The sequence below is a fragment of the Podarcis tiliguerta genome, assembly GCF_965153285.1.
Source record: "Podarcis tiliguerta genome assembly, chromosome: 14".
Taxonomy (NCBI): Eukaryota; Metazoa; Chordata; class Lepidosauria; order Squamata; family Lacertidae; genus Podarcis; species Podarcis tiliguerta.
Genome location: NC_139547.1, coordinates 17802779 through 17821867, shown reverse-complemented (window position 1 = coordinate 17821867; position 19089 = coordinate 17802779). Strand labels below are relative to the sequence as shown.

The following is a 19089-nucleotide window of genomic DNA, read 5'->3' as shown; positions in this document are numbered from 1 at the left end:
ACGTTCTTGCAATCTGCCTCCCCAAGGGTGGTGCAAATAGAGCAAAGGTGGAACTCTGGTTTCTCCTGTTAGGAGTTTAGACGAACACAACCCAAATACTATCAACTCTTCAGCTCTTTGCCTCCTGCTCTCTTCCTGGCCTAAGTTCCTGCCTTGGATACCTGTTTCAGTTTCATAAGTTTGTCCATGTAGTGTTGCATATTTGCATTTAGTAAATCTTGATTTGGGGGAGGTGGGGGTTGAAAATGATGTAATGTTTTGGTGGCCATACTTATAAATATTGTGTTCTATCCAACTAAGTCCTACTCGGAGAGGACGCACTGAAATGAATGAACCTAAGTTAGTCATGTTCATTAACTTCAATATGAGCACGCTTGATTGGAGCCAAATCCTTCCTCATCAAAGCTCGGCACGTAAACATTGGTAATCTTGTGGCCAACATGGTGCCCTCCAGAAGTTGCTGGACTACAAATCCCACCATCCATGACCATTGGCCATACTGGCTGGGGCTGATGGGAGTTGGAGTGCCACAACATTATGCTGGCCCAGTGCTGTCCACCCTGGCTCAGCATATACCTGTTGACTTCTGCTCTTGCTTTCTTGTGACTTACAGTATTAGCAGACTGCCACTGGCTATTTCTTTCTGCAATTAGCACCTTACTCTCATAGCTGTGTTTGATGGGCACCCTTGTTTTCTTGATCAAAAGTTGCAGTCTTTCTGAGCCAGTCTTGCTTAGGAGTTGATTGGGGCCACAGCAGCCATTGAAGACCCCACACAGGTTGGGTTACAGCATGTGCCTGGATAGCTCAGTTGGTTAGAGCATGGTGCTGATAATGCCAAGGTTGCAGGTTTGATCCCTGTATGGGACAGCTGCATATTCCTGCATTGCAGTGGGTTGGGTTAGATGGTTTTCAGAGTCCCTTCCAACTCTGATTTTATGATTTCTATAACAAACAGTTGGTTAAGCTGTGACTCAAGATCCTGATTCCTCCTCACTCACCCCAGTTGAAATTGGCTCTTTGTATAGGAGGATTAAAAGCCTGAGATTTGGGGGCTAATCCTACTAAATGCAGCTGTCTCTGATCCTATTAATTGGCTTCTGTAGCCTGGGAATGCTAACAGGTATGCAAGGTTTCGAGGCTGGAGTAGTAATATTGAATAACAACTTCTGGCTTTGCTTTCTTGCATCCTCATGCTCCACAGTCACCAGCAATTGTTCAGCTGTTGTTTCTTGGTAGTGTTAAGCTGAATGAGATCACTTGTGCCTTGGTAGGTTTATTGAATCACACACACTCTCGCCTCTAACCCTGTTGGAGGTGATCATTCATTTCCCTCACTGCTTAAAACCCGCTTGATGCTCTTCCAGATGTTGTTGGACTACAACTTCCATCATCTGTTGGCTGGGGCTGATGGGAATTGTAGTCTTGAAACATCTGGAGGGCAGTGGAGAAAACAACTCAAGACCATGTGATGTCTTCAAATCCTTCACTAGCTGCTGCCTTGCCCTCTTACTTTTTAAAGCTCGTCACAGCCCAGCCCTCACAGCTCAATATTTATTCACCCACAGTCTGTTCTCTTCAGACTCGTCTACCTTTGTTGGACTAGATGGGCTTTTGGTTTAATCCAGTAGGGCGGTTCCTATGATGGAGTGGGTAATTGAGGAGAAGGCTATCAATGACTACAACTCATGACGGCTGAGATTATCTCCACTGTTGGAGACGTTGAGTCTCTGAATGACAGTTGCACAGGGTCACAAGCGGAGGGGGTGTCGTTGCATCAGGTTGGCCACTGTGTGAACTTGTATGCTGGACTAGAGGGACCTTTGACATGAATCCAGCAGGGCTCGTCTTAGGTTCTTACTTTTCCCCTTGTTTCTCCATGTGCCTCCTCACCTCTTTCAAAGTCTATTCTTCCATAAAGCCTCACCTTACCCAGAAGTCTTAATCACCACCTGAAACAAAAGCTGGCATCTCCCAACCTCTCCAGCCACCACTAGCAGATCTAGATTGTACACTCTTTGGCACAGCACCCTGTTACTACTTCTACAAAGCGGCCCTGTATGTCAAAGGGCTACATTAAAACTGGTATGAAGTTCTTTGTATTGTTAATAGAGCATTTTCCACCTGCATTGTTGATTTCAGGACCAAACTAGGCTGCGTCTACATCTCTGTCCAACTTGTCCTCCGAGGAGCATAGAGCATACATTGCTCTTCCCCCAACCCCCATGGAAAAGCAATCTTTGAGGAGACAAATAGCAGGGAGAGAAAGGGTTAAACATCCTTCTCCCTCCACAGCTGCTTTTTGTCAGAGGTCAGGAAGGGAACCCAGTACACTTAACTGATAAGCTTGCTGCATAATGTCCCGTTCTGCTCTCACTAACATGGTGAAACCTTGTTCTGTTTCTTGATCGGCTTTTAAGTTCAGCTTAATTTTTTTCCCCATTTTTTAAAAGTTTCCTCAAGACATAAACCTTCTAACATCAGGGGTTTTTTCCCTGATTCTTGAGGAACTCAGGTTTATTTACATCTTCAATATTTTGAAAGTGTAGACAGTGTGCAGAATGCTTTTTCAAGAGTCATTGTCCTAGATGCTGTCTCCTGCCCTCATCCTCTAGCTACAAAATTGGGGAGCTGGCTCAGCTAGAACTGGATCCGGTTTTTCTTGTTCTTCTTCAAAGGTTTACTCATCCTCCTATACTACTTCCTGTTTTTGTCTATTTGACAGTGTTGGTCCCCCCCCCTCCCCCAACCTTCCTACACTGCTACTCATGATTTTAATAAAATCACTCAAATCAAACTTTTGGATTTCAGGGAATTGTTTCTGCATGCACTGAGCTGCCGTGGATTTTCCTCCTTGCACCTCTGTTCTGGTATATGTTCTAGTCCAAGCACAGGCCCCATTTGCTCTTTACATTTAAATCTGTCTCTAACCACTTTAAATAGTCATGACTTCCCCCAAAGAACTCTGGGAACAGTAGTTTTGTTAATGGTGTTGGAGGTTGCTAGGAGACCCCTATTCCCCTCACTTCACTACAATTCCCAGAGTTCCCTGGGAAGAGGACTTGAGTGTTAAACCACTCTGAGAATTAGGACCTGCAACCTATTTGTTAACAGCTGTAATAATATTAATGACTGAAAATTGTAAAGTTTCATTACTCACTTCTCAGAAAGATTGGCTTAATAAAGTTTGGGATTTGGCTATAACGTCAAAAAACAAATTATCTAAGAGTTCCAAGTGATAGGGAAATAAATTATGGGAAAACTAGTTGCCCCTCGTACAATTTTGTCAAGAAAATAATTACCTCCCGCAATGCAAATTCAAGTAGGCTTTGAGTTTTGTTTCGTTTTGGTTAATGGTAATTTTTTGTTAAGAAATAATACTCTACAAGGAAATATTACTTAAGTATTTTTCTCTGGAGCAGTTTTCCTTATAATTGTTAAGAATTGTCAAATGATTAGGTAAAAATGTAAAAATACAGATTCCAGCTACAAAAGCTGAAGCTACTGAGGAGGCCAGAGACCATCTTGGCTTTAAGTCCTGGAAGACCTGCCCCCTGCCTTGCTGGCTTTTCCCCTCCTGGCCTAGAAAGGCAGGGTCCTGACTGACTCCAACTGCAAAAGCCAAACAGACCCTTAAACTGCAGTAATCTTTAGTGTGGTGCTGTTGGGTTTTTTGTTGTTGCTGCTGCTGCTGATTTTTATTTTTATTTTGTATCTTTTCAGCTCTTATTTTGATTTATGTAGCAATTGCTCAGTTTTGTCTATTTTTATATTTATTGTTTATAGCTTTTGCAATTATGTATCTCCCCCCCCCCCCCCCGTAAGCTGCTTTGACCATGGTTTTAACTGTGGAAAGGGGGCCATACAAATACAGTGGTACCTCAGGTTACATACGCTTCAGGTTACAGACTCTGCTAACCCAGAAATAGTACCTCGGGTTAAGAACTTTGCTTCAGGATGAGAACAGAAATTGTGCTGCGGTGTCAGCGGGAGGCCCCATTAGCTTATGTGGTGCTTCAGGTTAAGAACAGTTTCAGGTTAAGAACGGACCTCCAGAACGAATTAAGTACTTAACCCGAGATACCACTGTAAAATGATTGTGATGATGATGAGAGGCACAACAGTGGCTAGCCCTGGTCAAAGAACAAGCTTTTAGCTACAGCTCATAGTTTGTCCACCGTAGGATATGTCACAATATTGCAATTATACCATACTCTGCATTGCTATTGTAAGCCAGCTTGAATAAAAATGCCTTGCACCACCAGTGAAAGATGCATAGGCTGCAGCTTTGGCAAGTCTGCAGAGAAGAGAATTTCAATAAGAGGGGCAGCCACTGACCACGTCTTTCTGCAAACCTCTTATGACTCGGTGTATAGATCCCGAGGGTATACTTGAACTTAAAGGTCATGCTGGTCTCAGGTTGGTAGGGGCTTCATGATGTCTTTGTGGAATGTCTCGAATGCAAAAAACTTAAGGGCGGGTCTGAACTCCTTGACTAAGCCGACTGTCTTGTTTTCCCAGGTCACTAGAAAAAGAGTATGGCTCAAGAAACCAACCATAGCCAAGTGCCTATGCTTTGTTCTACTGGGTGCGGATTTTACGGAAACCCTCGTACGAATGGCATGTGTTCTGTATGCTATAAAGAACATCTTCAACGGCAGAATGGTAGTAATGGTAGAATTAGCCCACCAGGTGAGTTCAGATCTCCAAAATGTGTCGGGGTTGACTTATAGATGTACGAGCCCATGTGGCTGCAGTAGGGAACCTCCAGTTTGCTGGTCAGTTTGGTCCATAAAGCCATCTCTCCCCCCCCCACTCCCCCAAACCAATCAGCTGACGTCACTGGGTGACATCAGGTGAGGGGCAGGTTGTGGGGTTCACTCCTGCCAAGTGGTGCAGGTAACACAGGGGAACTTTAGCCACATGGTGGCGTTTCCATGTGTTCTGGCTTCCATCACAGTGTTCTGTTGCGCCGGAAACTGTTTAGGCATGCTGGCAAAATAATAATAATAATAATAATAATAATAATATAAATAAATAAATAAATTATTATTTTGTATCCCACCCATCTGGCTGGGTTTCCCCAGTTACTCTGGGCAGCTCCCAACAGAATTAAAAGCACAATAAAACATTAAACATTAAAAAACTTCCCTAAACAGGGCTGCTTTCAGATGTCTTTTTAAAGTCAGGTAGTTTATTGCCTTGACATCTGCTGGGAGGGCGTTCCACAGGGCAGGCGCCACTACCAAGAAGGCCCTCTGCCTGGTTCCCTGTCATGGCAAAATGATGGGGGTGGAGGCACTGTCTGTGGACAAACACCGGCTACCTCAACCTGAAAGCGTGATGAGCGCTGCAACCCCATAGTCACCTTTGACTGGACTTAATCATCCAGGGGTCCTTTCAGGATACAAGTGCAGGGGTCAGATAATTGACAGGTGGGTGATCCCTACCGACTTGTCAGAGTTGGCCCAGAGGGTGGCGGCAAGATAAAAATCTGGAGTCCGCACTCCTGCAAAGATCTCATGACGTGTCCAAGACAGCTGGGATTTTCGCTTGGCCTGTGTATGTCGAATGGGCCATGCTAAGCAGACTGCCTTCCTTTGTCTTGCAGCAGGCAGTTGCTAATTGTAGAGCGGGAGAGAGAAAGAGAGAAGGAAAAGAAGAACTGTGACTAATTGTGTGTGGCCTGTAGTATCACCAAACAGATTATGATTCAGCTTCAAATGGAACATTAGGCCTACGCAGTTTTAACAGGGTTTTTTTTTTTTTTTTTTTTTTTTTGTCAGTATAGTCTAAGGGTCATTCTTGTAGCTCGTATTTTACTTCTTGCAAGCTTAGTCTGCCCAACACTGCCGTAAATAGCTGCAGAGCAGGAGCGGGGAGAAGTGTTCAGCCTGAGGGCCGCTTTCCCTTCTGTGCAGTCTTCCAGGGGCCACATGTCAGCAGTGGGCAGAGTCAGAGGCAAAAATGACCTGAGTGTGAATCTTACCTTTGTACAGCAGGCTCATAGGAACCAACTCCTAGGGGCCAAAGTCTCTTCAGCCCCTAAAAAAATATATTTGAGAGGGCCAGCCAGTTGTCCCCGCCCCCAGTTGATGGTCATTGCCATTCAACTGGTGTGCATGCACTGCGTCTTGGCGATCGATTATGTGGGGCTTACCTGCCCCCCCCCCAATATTTTATTCAAGTTGGCACCCCTAAGTAGCTTGTTTCTGCACCAGTCTCTCACTCTGTCCTCCATCCAGGCCAGCTGCATTATTATAGTATTAAGTGCACATTCCAGACCGGCAGGAAGGTTGCAAGGTGGGGCTGGTGAGAGAGGTCTTGAGGGCCAGGTACAGAGGTCTAAGGGGCCGCATTTGGCCTCTGGTTCCAAGGTTCCCCTTCCCTGCCCTACTGAGGGACTGGTTTGTTTGTGAACCAAAACCAGCCAATGTAGGAAGGGATAGCTAAGTTGAGGAGAGAGGAAAAAAACAGGTGATCTGGAAACAGCTGCTGCCAAATTAAAACGGCAACACGCAACTTGCAGAACCTCCCATTACACTGTTGACCTTCCTGCCAAATAGCATGTTGCACATCATTTAAGACAGTGCAACTTTTCCAGGAAGCGACCATGAATACTTTCTTAACTTAGGCCACATCTACACCACCTATTTAAAGCTCTCTGATTCGTTACTGCAAAGCCATGTCAGAATTACTTATAACAGCAACCCTAAAAGTGTGGCCTTATCTGCACTATTCACTTAAAGCAGTACCGTAAAGCCAATCCTCCTTGAATTTGTCTGATCCTTTTTTAAAGCCATCCAAGTCATTGGCCATCACTGCAGTAAATTCCGTTGTTTAGCTATGTGTAGTGTGGATTGATTGTCGTCCCCCGAAGAGGTATTCTTTGTGTTTTTAAAATATCAAATTTTATCTTATTTGAATTTTAAAAACCAACCAACCTGCACATTAAATTCAAAGGCACAATTGCCATCTCTTGTATTTGGGCATATATAATTGAATTGTAGTCCAACCCCTGTAATGCAGGAATATGCAGCTGTCCCATAGGGGGATCGAACCTGCAACATTGGCATTATCGGCACCATGCTCTAAGCAACTGAGGTGTGGTTAATAACTTAGGTGTAGATATCATTCTATCCTGAAATCATCACAGCCCAAAGTCTCCCCCAGCCCTAAGATTGCAACATCTAGCCTATGGTGACCAGTTGTCTTCTAGCATGGCCAATTGCTGTCTTAACACGAGTGCCTCTTCTTTCAGCAACTTCTGTTAGTAGCCTAACTGAGTCTTTACCAGTTCAATGCACTGAAGGCAGCATCCAGGAAACTTCATCAACACTAGATTCTACACCTGTACCACCTATGCAGCCAAGGTAAACGTTGCCATCCTGTGTTTGTGTGTATCAAAGGTCTATGTGGAATTGTTACCGTAATGTTAATTGCAGCATTTTCTAATTTGGGGACAGAATGGTAACTGCATGGATGAGAGCATTCTCCCTTTTTATGGATTGGGAGTGCTGCACTATAGCTGTCTGTGAGTTTTGTTAATGTATCTGGGGACAGAGCAGGAGCCCATCTTTCTACACTGTTCCCTATAATAGCAAAACTCAGGTGCTGAGTGCTGATGGTTACTTAGACAGAACAGGAAAACGTAAGGGAGGTATTGCCATACTCAGGTGTGCTTTGAGGTTTGTAAAAGTACCCAGATTTGCTGGAGTACTCCCCAAAGATGGCCCCATACAGATGTTGACTGGGGAAGATCTCAACTTAAAACTTGTTGGTATGGGCAAATGCACAGCAAAATCTGCACCTCAAAGTATGACCTAAACACTTGTAAGGTAAGCATTTGCACTTTGAATTGGAAGCACGCCAGTGAATCTGCTTTGGTGCTGGCAGCTCTGGCCCCAGTGCCTGGCCCCAGTTTCTGAACAGTCTTTCAAAGACAGTTATATTATTTTCAGAGCTCTTTGCTAAATATACAAGATAAACACAGTGTAGGCTAGTCCGTGGGGGTAAATGTGACACTGCCCTCATCCATCCATCAGCTGACCATCTTCTTAAATTACAACCAGCCCAATGGGTGGCAGCACTGGACAAATACTTTGCTTCTGATGATTTTATTCATTTTGTAATTTTGTTTCTGCCCTGCCTTTCCTTCGAGGAGCTTAAGGCGACGACCGTGGCTCCCTTTCCCTGTTTATCCTCACGCCAATCTTGTGAGGTAGGCTCAGCAGAGAGAGAGAGAGAGAGGCGAACTGACTCCAGGTCACTTAGCAAGCATCATGGCCTGGTAGCATCTCGAACCCTGGTGCCTATAATATCAAGTTGCCTTTATAAGCAGTTGAAACAGTTGCCTTCTAAAAGCGAATATTTCATGTGCTAGTTATGGCAAAGACTGTACCACTTTCTAAAGAAATTCTCTCCCTGCCACCTCGCTTCTAGCCCTGTGTCAAGCCCATCATCACTCTTAGCAGAATCTGTAGCAACATGTGAAGTGGAAAGTACAGACATAGTGGACAAGGCAGGACCTGAAAGAGAAGATGTCCAAGGTTAGTATATGAACTAGTTGGGTGCCTTCACTGTCTTTGTTTATGTTTTTTGGAACACGAAGAGAAAATATACATTGTTGTCCTACTTGATCTACTGCTGGTTATCAATAACTCTGCAATGCCAGTTGTCAAAAACTGCAGAGGCCAGAACTGAAAAGAAGAGACTTGATTTGTACACCTTGATTGCAGGCATGCACAGATTTGTTTTATGGCATTTCCCAGTGAGCTTGCTGAGAATTGCATCTCCTTAAGAGTGGAGAGAATCTTTAAGCACTTAATAATTTGTCACAGAAGGTATAAGGCAACATGAATGTGCCAGGATTTCTCACCTTCCCCACCCCTCCCAAAAAACTACTACTGTTTAAGCATTTTGGAAAGAGGTAAATAAAACAGTTGGGTGAGCAGCTCTGCAAGACCAGAAATTTAATCTTACTGGTTTCGGACTCCAGTAAATCCCATCTTTTGTCTACCAGCCCCTTTTGATTCCAAAGCTTGAGTGTGTTTGTTTATCTAGCTATATTCAGTCATATATTGAATATCCAGATTAATGCCATGGACATGAATGTTTCAGCCATCCGGTTTATTTCAAGAGAATCCAAACTTTGCTTACCTCGCTTAATTTGAATCCACCCTGCGGCTTTGCAAAGAAATCACCTATACATGTAAAGCTGAATTTCACTGCAACAACCCCAACAGACTTTAAAGTTTCTTGTCAGTTGTGTGGCAAGTAATGCAATTATGCAAAAGTACCTGTGTTAGTCTTTTGCTGAAAGAGAGTCCTGGGACTTATTATGACATGAGCTTATGCAGGAAAAAAATAAAAATCTTGCCACAATAGATTTTTTTAAAATCAGCATGATAACATATAACTCCTTTGCATGTGGGTTTTTTAAAGTGACATTCAAGGAGATTCCCCTTTAAAATTGCTATATGTATTGTTTGTGGAACTGAGCTTTCCTTGACAGATGTTGGGGCATCCTTGTGCCCTTTGAGCACAGATAACAGTGGAGAGTCTGGGCCCCCAAAACCTGCCTTTGAGCATTCCAGATGTGCTTCTAAAAACAGATTGTGCTCAATTTCATCTTTTAGGGGTTGTTGTTTTTGCAGTGACTCTAAACCATGTGATTAATACAGTTAACAATGTGATCCTTCCTACTCAGAAGTGAGTCTCACTGTGTTCAGGGAGACTTACCCCCACGTGTAGCGTGCCTAAGATTATTTGAGTGTTCCTGAAATTCAGAAACACAAGCATTTCAGAAACACAGTGCTCTTTCTCACACATATTCTGGGAAGATGCAGTGAAATGACATAAGCATAGCATTACTCAGCTCATACACCCAGCTCTGTGTACTCATTTCGGCCATGGGGGTAGCTGTTGCAGATGGCTTGCAAGTTAAGCTGGATCTCGGTCACACACTTGACAGCTAGGGCCTTGAGATAAGAAAAGGGGTATTAGACGAGTGCCGTGTGTACTAGAGTAAGCGAAAGCTTTATCTGTATTTTCCTTTGGTCCACTCCCAGTATAACATAGCAGGGTTTCTTCCTTTCTTAAGAGAAGCCCTTGTGGGCTCCCCCTTATGCTCATTGGGCTACTGATCACATCTTCTGCCTTTGGTGGGGGGGTTTTAATTTGGTTTGTTGTCCTTCTTTTAGGTAAGCAATACCTGCCTTTTAGTTCTGTGGTCTGGGCTCTGATTTGCTGCATATTCAAAACAGAGCACTGGTGTGGGGTTTTAAAAGAAAACACTACACTGAGGTCAGAGGAAGTGGCCTTCTACCAGGTCTAATAATTTGTCCCCAAGAGCCTGCCATTGTCTGTTCTGACTGGCAGTGACTCCAGGATCCCAGGCAGGGATTTTCTCATCACCTGCTCATTTTAGACTGAAGAGTCCATGGATTGAACTTGGGAACTTCTTGATGCAAAGCATGTACTCCACTACTGAGCAGTGGTCTCTTGCCTGTATGGAAATGTGGCCACTCACTGGCTTGAGCCACTTCTGGGTGGGGAGGGGAAAGAGCCTTAGCTGCAGCTGAGCTTTCTTCCTTGCTAAAACCAGCTGTGTTTGTCTCTGTGAACGTGGCATAACCCCCTTTTCTGTTTGGAGCCATTTAATCCTTAGGGTGTTGTATTGTGTGATACCACATCTGTAAAAGAGATGTGAACCGGGTCTCCTAGCCATAGAATGGACGGTGCACTGTGAGCATGGCCACTGGCCAAGGGTGATGGAAGTTGTAGTCTATGACTGCATCTGGAAAGCACCACATTGAGTGATGCTGCACCAGACCCTCTCATGTGTGCTTCCCAGTTTCTCGCGGAGTGAAGGTGGGATATAAACCCTGATGTGAAATATAAATGAAGGGGGCACAAAGCCCAAACAGAATGGAACGAAGTTGCTAAAATGCAGTGCCGTATATATATATTCTTTGTTTATATCAGGGATCGGCAAGGTCTATCTTGCCTGGGCCAGATTGGTGCGTGCCTGCGATTATGTGCGTGCCTGCGATTTTCAGCATCTGTGTGTGCACAGACGTGATTTCCAGCGCCACGGAAGCAAGTCCCTGCGCTTCGCTGTGCCGTGCCGGTATAGCGCAGCGCGAGAGCGGGCTCCTCGGTTTGGGGGTGGCTCGTGGGCCGGTCAAACAACCTCCGCGGGCCACTTCCGGTCCATTGGCCTTAGGTTGCTGACCCCTGGTTATATGTTAATCCAAGTCATGACTAGTCAAGTCTCTGTTGGTGAACAGAGAAACCATAAAATGGACTGTATCTCAAGATAAATAGATGATTTGAAGATGTAATGCGATTCCAAGACATCTGCTGAACCCTTTAGTTGGTGGAAAGCTCGCCTGTATGAAAGTTTGGTACGCCAGGAGTTCTTTCCACAATCCACGAAAGGACACTACCGGGCATGAATCTATGCTTTCCCATTAGAATATATTCCCCCAGTGGCTGGTTTCTCTTATTATATTTTAAAGATACAACTCATGCGTAGCATCAAGAAGTGAAAGTATTGATAATGCGTTTTACTTGGGGAACAAATGCTCACATGAGTTGGAGTCGTATATTTGAGCAACTCTTTTACGAAGTAGAAAAGAGGTATAAGTTTTAAAAATATAAATATATATTCGAATTTTTTTGCCTGTAATGCTTGGATATATCTGTGGATCTAAAGCTACATAGTTTGGTGCGGGGAAATGTGGATTGTGTGAGTCTGTGTAAAAGTCAGTATGTGGGAACTACCTTGGACTGCAGTTCCATTCATATTTACTGCTATGAGCTTTCTGCGGTTGCAGTTTGGGATAGCACAAGTCTCCTTCTCCTAACCATAGCTCAATGGTAGAGCACATGTTTTGCGTGCAGAAGGTCCTAATTTCAATCCCTGGCATCTCCAGTAAAAACGGGGGATCAAGGAAGAAAGATCTCTTTATCTGCCTGAGACCCTGAATAACCCTTGGCCTGGCTAAAATGTTCTACTAAGCCAAACCACAGTTTAGCATGAATGTGTGGACTCTTGGAGGTTGTGACTGCTTTGCTCTTTCCCAGTTGTTCTGTTCTGATGTGCCTTGCTAAACTGTGGCTTGGTGACCCAGCTGAGCCTTTGCTCATGGTTCAGTTCTCTCCAGACTAACAAGCCATCACCAGGGTTTGTCCTGTGGCTTACAGCTCATGGAGAATTCCAGGAGAATTAAACCATGAACATGGTGGGGACAGAATGCTAAGCCAAATCATGACTTAGTGCAGCAGCAGAACCACCACCAGGGGGAGGAGCAAAGCAGCCTCAGTCTCCCCTCCGAGAACCTGCACATTTCTGCTAAACCATGGTTAGCCACATGCCACTGGCAATTGAAGTAGATAATACTAGCCTAGATTGACCAATGGTTGGACCTGGTAAAAGGCAGCTTCCTTCACACAGTTGGACCCTCTAGCCCAGTGCTGACTAACTGGTGAGTAATCACTCTCCAAGGTCTCAGAGATATTTGCCTGCCTTCCTACCTGTAATTTATTTAGCTGGAGTTGGCAAGGATCTGAGCTTGGGCTTATGCATCCTCTTACCAACTGCCCCACCCTCACCCAAAATCCCTGAAGGTGGGCACTTAGCAATCCTCATCCTTAATATGCATGAATTGATAGATATCCTTGGCTAAGGCCCCAGTGTGGATTTTCTGAAAGGGAAATTTATTGTCTTTCCCCCCACCCCACTTGGCACAAAGCAATTTCTCACATGCAGCTGACCTTCAAACTGCACATATTGGAGATTTTTCTTTGGAGAAGTACACTGGGAAGCCATTAGTCGTACCTTGGTTGGCTAACGCCTTGCAACTCGGACCATTTTGGTTCCCAAACACTGTAAACCCGGAAATGAGTATTCCGGTTTGCGAACGTTCTTTGGAACCCAAATGTCTGACGGGGCTTCCGCAGCTTCCGATTGGCTGCAGGAGCTTCCTGCAGCCAATCAGAAGCTGCGCCTTGGTTTCTGAACATTTTGGAAGTTGAACAGACTTCCAGAACAGATTACGTTTGACTTCAGAGGTACCACTGTACTAACTTTCCAGTGTGTGTCCATGCATTTATTCAGCACTTATAGGGACAGGTAAAATAGGAAAATCTGAAAGCCACGTGTAGATTTAGCAACGTAGAATAGCTTTCTGTGTAGTGGGGACAAAGAGAAATAATTTTTGTGTCATTTAAAATATTTGTATGCTGCAGTTTATCAAGGGGGTTTAATGCACGAAGCAGAGTAGGAAGGACTTTTTGCATACCTCCAGACCACAAGAGCTGTCTGCCTGAGGGCACCCATGTTGCTTCATGACATTCATGCATATTGCATTTCTGATATCCTCCCCACTTTCCAGTGCTCATTCAGTTGCACTTACCTCTTTGCTAGAAGAATTGTCCTTCTGAATCCCTGCACAAAGGAATTGCTCCTATTGTAGCTAAGAAAAGAGGCAGGGGGACCACTTGATTAAACTACAGGGTGGGAAAACTTTGTTCATATCTTTTCGTGTCCTCTGTTCCCAGTGGTAACCAAGCAGATCAAAATCGCATCCCTTGCTAAGCAGTCCTCGCTCGCCACCATCACCCTTGATGGCTTTGCACGCAGAGTCGATCAGCCCTGCACTGCTGTAGCCCTCGGGTGCAAGGAACTGTAGGAGTGGGTGGGTCCGTTTTGAACAATAAACGAATGAAAACCACTTTCAAACTGACTACGCAGCATGTTTGTGTGCGTGTGTGTGTTTTCTAAAGAATAAAAATACATACCTAAAATACATGTCCCGTTGAATAAATAGAACCAACATCAGTGGACCTTGCCGAAACAATTTCAATAGACAGTACCGGAGAGGAATTGTCGATGGATAACTCAGATTTACCTGACACTACCAGGGGCTCAGAAACAGAGTGTGATTATGATGCAAGCATAGAAACTAATATAGATGATCCCGATTTCCCGGATGAGAACTCGAGAGTGAAAACGAAGAGGCGCGATACAGATTTAACACTAAACACAGTAGGTAAGTGAGTTTCCTTGTTAACGTAGGTTATAGCAGTGATTCCCAAACTGGGCTGGGGCAGGAAGCAAGTGTGTGCCACGAGAGGGGCTGGAAAATGAACCTTGGTTAAAACGAGTGCCCAAACCAGGTGCATTCGCTCTGTAGGGATGCCCTCTTCCCCAGCAATGACCTCTACCAGGGGTGGGGAACCTCACCTTTGCCCTTTCCCCAGGTTGCACCCCTTGCCCTCCTTGAGTTCTTTTGCCCGGCTGATACATGTTCCAGAACCGTGATGGTGTCTCTGCTTGTCCAGATGGAGAAGAGGTGGTGTCAGGGCAACCCCTGGCTTTTGCATGGCTGGGATTTGCACTGCTGCACTAAGATCACATCCATTGCTCTGTCCACTTTTGCCTCTGGCCTCACCCACTGTCAGCGTGCGACTCCCGGAAGGTTCCTCACCCCTGATCTATACCCACACACTGTTTCTGCCACTCTTATTGGCAGAGGTATCATCTGAAAGAAAGGGTATAAGGAAATGCCAAAATTCTCTGACAGCACCTTGCAATGCAGCGGAGAAGGCAACAGGTGAATCATAGAAATGTCACAGCTGCCAAGACAGCATCCTGGGTCCCTACCCTGCATCCAGGGTGAAAGGGGGCACTGGATGCAATTTTAGCTGTGCTCTCTGGCAGTCACGAAAAAGAGGCCCACACTGTTTGTCTAAAACAGGTGCGGGATGAACCCCTGGCCCTCCAGATGTTACTGAACTACAACTTCCATCAGCCTCAGCCAGGGATGATGGGAGGTGTAGTTCAGTAGCATCTTAAACCACACCTGGTCTAAAAGCTGCATGAGAAAAGGAAGCATCTAGTTCTGATAGTATGTAGATGGACCCGATCTAGTACTCTTTTTAAACCTGTTCATTTCAAAGGCGGAGATCTGACCTTGTGTGTAATTCTCCTGTTGGAATGCATGGGAATTCAAAAGTGCTAAGCTGTCTAGATTGTGCCCAGTCTTAGCACCTGGCAGTGAGTCAGACCTCAAACACTTTTTATCCCATCCTTTCCCCCAGTCTTGGTCTAGACATTGTCCTCTATTAGCTAATGTCTTTTAACACGATTCTGCTACTAACTTTGTTATATGCATGGCATAGCTGCTAATTTAAAAAGCTGTTCTTTTTAAGCTACCTTTGAGAAAGAGTAAGCTTGCCATAGACGTTTTCCACCTTTTTCTGCATGTTTCTGCACTCAAATGTCTGTATGTCTTTATTCTGTGTCCTAATCCTGCTCTAATAACCTCTCTTTCTTTCTCTTTCTCTTTTAAATTCATACTTCCATTTGCAGCTCCAGGTCTTTCAACTTCATGCTGTTCTGTAAAGAACAAGGGTGTAGCAGGAAAAACAAAAGCTTTAACCATTAAGTGCACCCTTCCTGAGGTCCAGGCTTTTCATTTGCCTCTGATGTGCTTGCTGGTGGTGGCTGTGTGTATGTGTATGATTCCTCCCTCCCCTTCAAGCACCAGCCTCCCTTTTCCTTGTAAAAGATCATTTTCTGTTCATATAAGGTGCAAAGAGATCAGTGGCCAGCTCCAAAAGAAATGTGCACCCAGTGACTTGTATTAGATCTTTTTGACTTCTTCTGTGGCTAAGGGCAACCGCACACACCCAGTGCCATATCTCAGAATGCTTCTAACTTTCCCTGTTCCAGATGTAGTCTGCAGTGCAGCAGAGGAGTGTAAGCTGCTGCTGTACGGCAGGTCAGGCATCTTCTCCATCTAACCTAAGTTCTACTCCCAGCATATTACCTCCTCCCTTTAAAGTGAAGATTTAACTGAAGGTACAGTGGAACCTCGGTTGTCGAACGTAATCCATTCTGGAAGACCATTCGACTTCCCGAAACGTTCGACAACCCAAGCGCAATTGCCTGTCGGCAAAATCCATTGAAAAAATAGAGGGGAGAACTGGAGAAACGCGCCGCGGAAGCCATTCGACTTCCAAGGCGTGATCGAAAATGGAAGCATTCACTTCCGGGTTGTTGGCGTTAGGGTTCCTAATTGTTCGGCTTCCAAAGCGTTCAACAACCTAGGTTCCACTGTGCAAAAGATGGAGCTTTGGGATCTTCTGCATGCAGAACATATGCTCTTCCACTGAGCGCTGCTTCCTCCTCATTTGGGAAGAAATTCTCTTTTCAGCTGCGCAGAACTCATTGCACGGTTCCTTGGATCCTGGCCAGAGTGTAAAATGTTCTTGTGTGTTAGTCTACAGTTGTCCAGAATAGTCCTGACTTCATCTGTCACCCCCTCCAATATCAGCTTGATTCAAGTATATTGTCTGTAAACAGTGAAAGTCTGGCATAAGGCAGGGATGGGTAGCTTGTGGTCCTCTAGATGTTGAAGGACTCCAGCTCCCATCAGCCTCTGCCAGCATGGTCAATAGCCAGGAGTGAGAGGAATTGTGGTCCAGCAGCACTCAGAGAGAACCTCTGCACTCTCTTCGGAACTGGGGAGCTGGTGCAGATTTAGTAGCTAAGACCACCAGGAGGAAACCACAGTGGTGGGAATTGTAAGACAAAAACATCTCCAGAGGGCACCTGTTTGGCAATGGCTGCTGTAAATTTTTGAGCAACGTGCCCCAAACTTCTAGTACTTGGAGCACGTTTAAATTATTATTTCCTCCCTGAGTTGAAACTGGATGCACATCGTTCACCAGATACCTTGAGCAGGCTTGGTATCTCCACTGATACTGTCTGTTGTCCTTCACCCTGTGCATTGTGCAGTTGTCTGTAACTCAGGTACAGGTTGGCGCTGTCTAGCCATGGGATTCCCCTCCTCTATTAGCAAAAGGCTGCATCAGGGAACAGACACATCCTTGCTCCCTCCTGCCGGATTGCATCTCAGTCTTGTCCGTATTATTGGCAGAGAGAGGGAAGATAAGTGCGTCTTCGCCTCCGCCAATATGATATGGCTCCTTGTTCATTCAGCAGGTTACCTTAATGTTTGATGCCTTCGCTCCACTGTTGTGTCCTGGCACAGAGTTTGGTCTTTGAATTTTTTGGCTGTTCTGGAAACTGAGTCCTGCCCAAATTGCTACTCTATTCCCTGTTCCTCCTAGTGGGCTCTGGTATAATAAAACATCTCGATCAAAGCCTTGTAACTCCAACCAGTTGACATATTTCATCTAACTTTGCAGTTAGGTTTTCAACACTTCCCCCTGCCCTTTCTGTATTTGTCTGTCTGTCCTGGAGCTGACTTTTATGTACATTCGTCCTCCGGCAGTATTCTGCCGGGGACAATCAGTTTGTTTTGTGACGTCCAAAGGTCAGAGAAGGGAATTCTAAAAAAGTTCTTTATTAACTCAGCTGCCTAGCAGTTTCATGCCTCATAGGAGAGGTGTGTTGAATTTTTGAATGGCTTCCCATAACAACAAAATCTCAAAGTGGTCTGCAACAAGAATAAAATACAGTAATCAAATAAAATGTAAGGGTAAAAACACCCAGCCGCTGGTGCTGCACAAATGAAACTGCTTCTCAGGGATGTTGGTTGCCCATCCACAATGATCACCTTCAAGCATGCAGGTCACATGGCCACACTCTTCCCCCGCTAGGGTGAGGTGTTTCTTATCTCCTTTAAAAAACAAGCTAATTCATTTTAAATTTGCATCTAAATTAGCACATGCAAATATGTGCCTTTTTGTTGTTGTTTTGGCAGTGAACTTTCTCTTATTTTTGGGGTGTTGCACAAGTGCCCCCTCTAGCTGTTGCTGGATACGTCAGCATCGTTTAAGTTCAGGGACAAGCCAATCTTTTGGGGAGTGCGAAGTAATGGGGCATAAAAAGTCATAGTACTGCTTGGAGCTGGGTCAATCTCCCTCTGAGGATCTCTCCTCAAAACCCACCTCTTCCAGGAAGGTGTTGACTTTATCCCTTGGTCTCTCACCCTGGTCCAAAACTAAGTAGACACACATTTCCATTACATCTCCATTTGTTGTCTTGCCGCACAACTGATGGCATGTTCCTGGAGCTTTGGTCCAAAGGCACACGATGTAGCCACCTTTCTGAAGCCAAGCAAACCAGGGTCTGGCTCTTGGGGATCCCCAGTGATGCAGGATGTAGCAGTGCAATTAAATGTATTTAAGGCTGTAAGCTCCTAAATACAAGAGGCTGAGAGTTCTGTTTGATTTTTCTCCTTTATTTACTCTTAAGTTTACCCCATTTATTCCCCCTCGACTGCTTTGTTGCAGGGACCACATAATACTCGCTCCGCATTTGTAAGGAATCCCTGCCTCTTGATAACAGAGAGGAGCCTTCGCTGTACTTTTCGGCACCGGATAAAAACATTTTATGCAAGTGGTCAAGTGGGTATATATGGGGTATGCGAGTCAACTAGTCCCAAACTGTGAAGGGTTGCTACCTTGAACTTGTCCCAGTAGCGAACTGGCAACCAGCACAGGCCTCTGAGCAAAAGTGTTACATGCTGACAAAATCTCGTTCCTGGCAGCAGTTACGCTGCAGCATTCTGCACTCCCTGCAGCTTCCAGATCAAGCTCAAGGAAAGCCCCATGTAGAGCACATTGCAGTAGTCTAATCTCAAAGTAACCAATGCACGAACTACTGTTACACATCCGATGTTGGGAGGGCAAGGTTATTATTGTAAAACCTTTTACCTAATCTCTGCCTTGTTTCAATCAATGGTTTGCAACATGAATTTATCTCACTTGAATAGTGATGTGCTTAGGTAATTTTAGACTCTGGTTTCTGGCACCTCTCGGGCGGGTGCCATTGCGGGCCGGCAATCTCCCTGTCCGCTTCTTGCCTTTACATACTTCTGAGAAAGTATGAAAACGAATATTTCAAGTCAAAATGGATGGTGGCCAATGTGTGCGAGTATACACTTTTTTTTAGATCTATGACTCCACCTAGCTCCTAGCCGCTCCTATGTGCAATTGCTCAAGCTATGGGACAGAGCCAATTCGGATTTCTTCAATCCGTCTCCCATGTAGCGGTAGTGGGCCTTAAGCTTTTAAGCCAGGCCTCTACCGTTGCACACAAGCGTTTTC

At 45.0% G+C, this 19089-nt stretch overlaps 1 protein-coding gene across 8 annotated transcripts in view; it reads left to right on the top strand.

Moving 5' to 3' along the window:
- ZFAND6 (zinc finger AN1-type containing 6) overlaps positions 1 to 19089 on the top strand; it is a 77378-nt gene that overhangs the window by 51899 nt on the left and 6390 nt on the right. For 4 of the 8 annotated variants that reach the window (XM_083412293.1, XM_083412292.1, XM_083412295.1 and 1 more), the window contains exons 2-5: positions 4522 to 4692; positions 7262 to 7373; positions 8443 to 8549; positions 13836 to 14057. In XM_083412293.1, the coding sequence (XP_083268419.1) occupies positions 4539 to 4692; positions 7262 to 7373; positions 8443 to 8549; positions 13836 to 14057 (595 nt within the window). In that variant the 5' untranslated portion in view covers positions 4522 to 4538. Of the gene's footprint in view, positions 1 to 4270; positions 4420 to 4521; positions 4693 to 7261; positions 7374 to 8442; positions 8550 to 13835; positions 14058 to 19089 lie in introns of those variants that run through there. The other 4 variants (XM_083412299.1, XM_083412298.1, XM_083412296.1 and 1 more) reach the window with 3 other exon arrangements.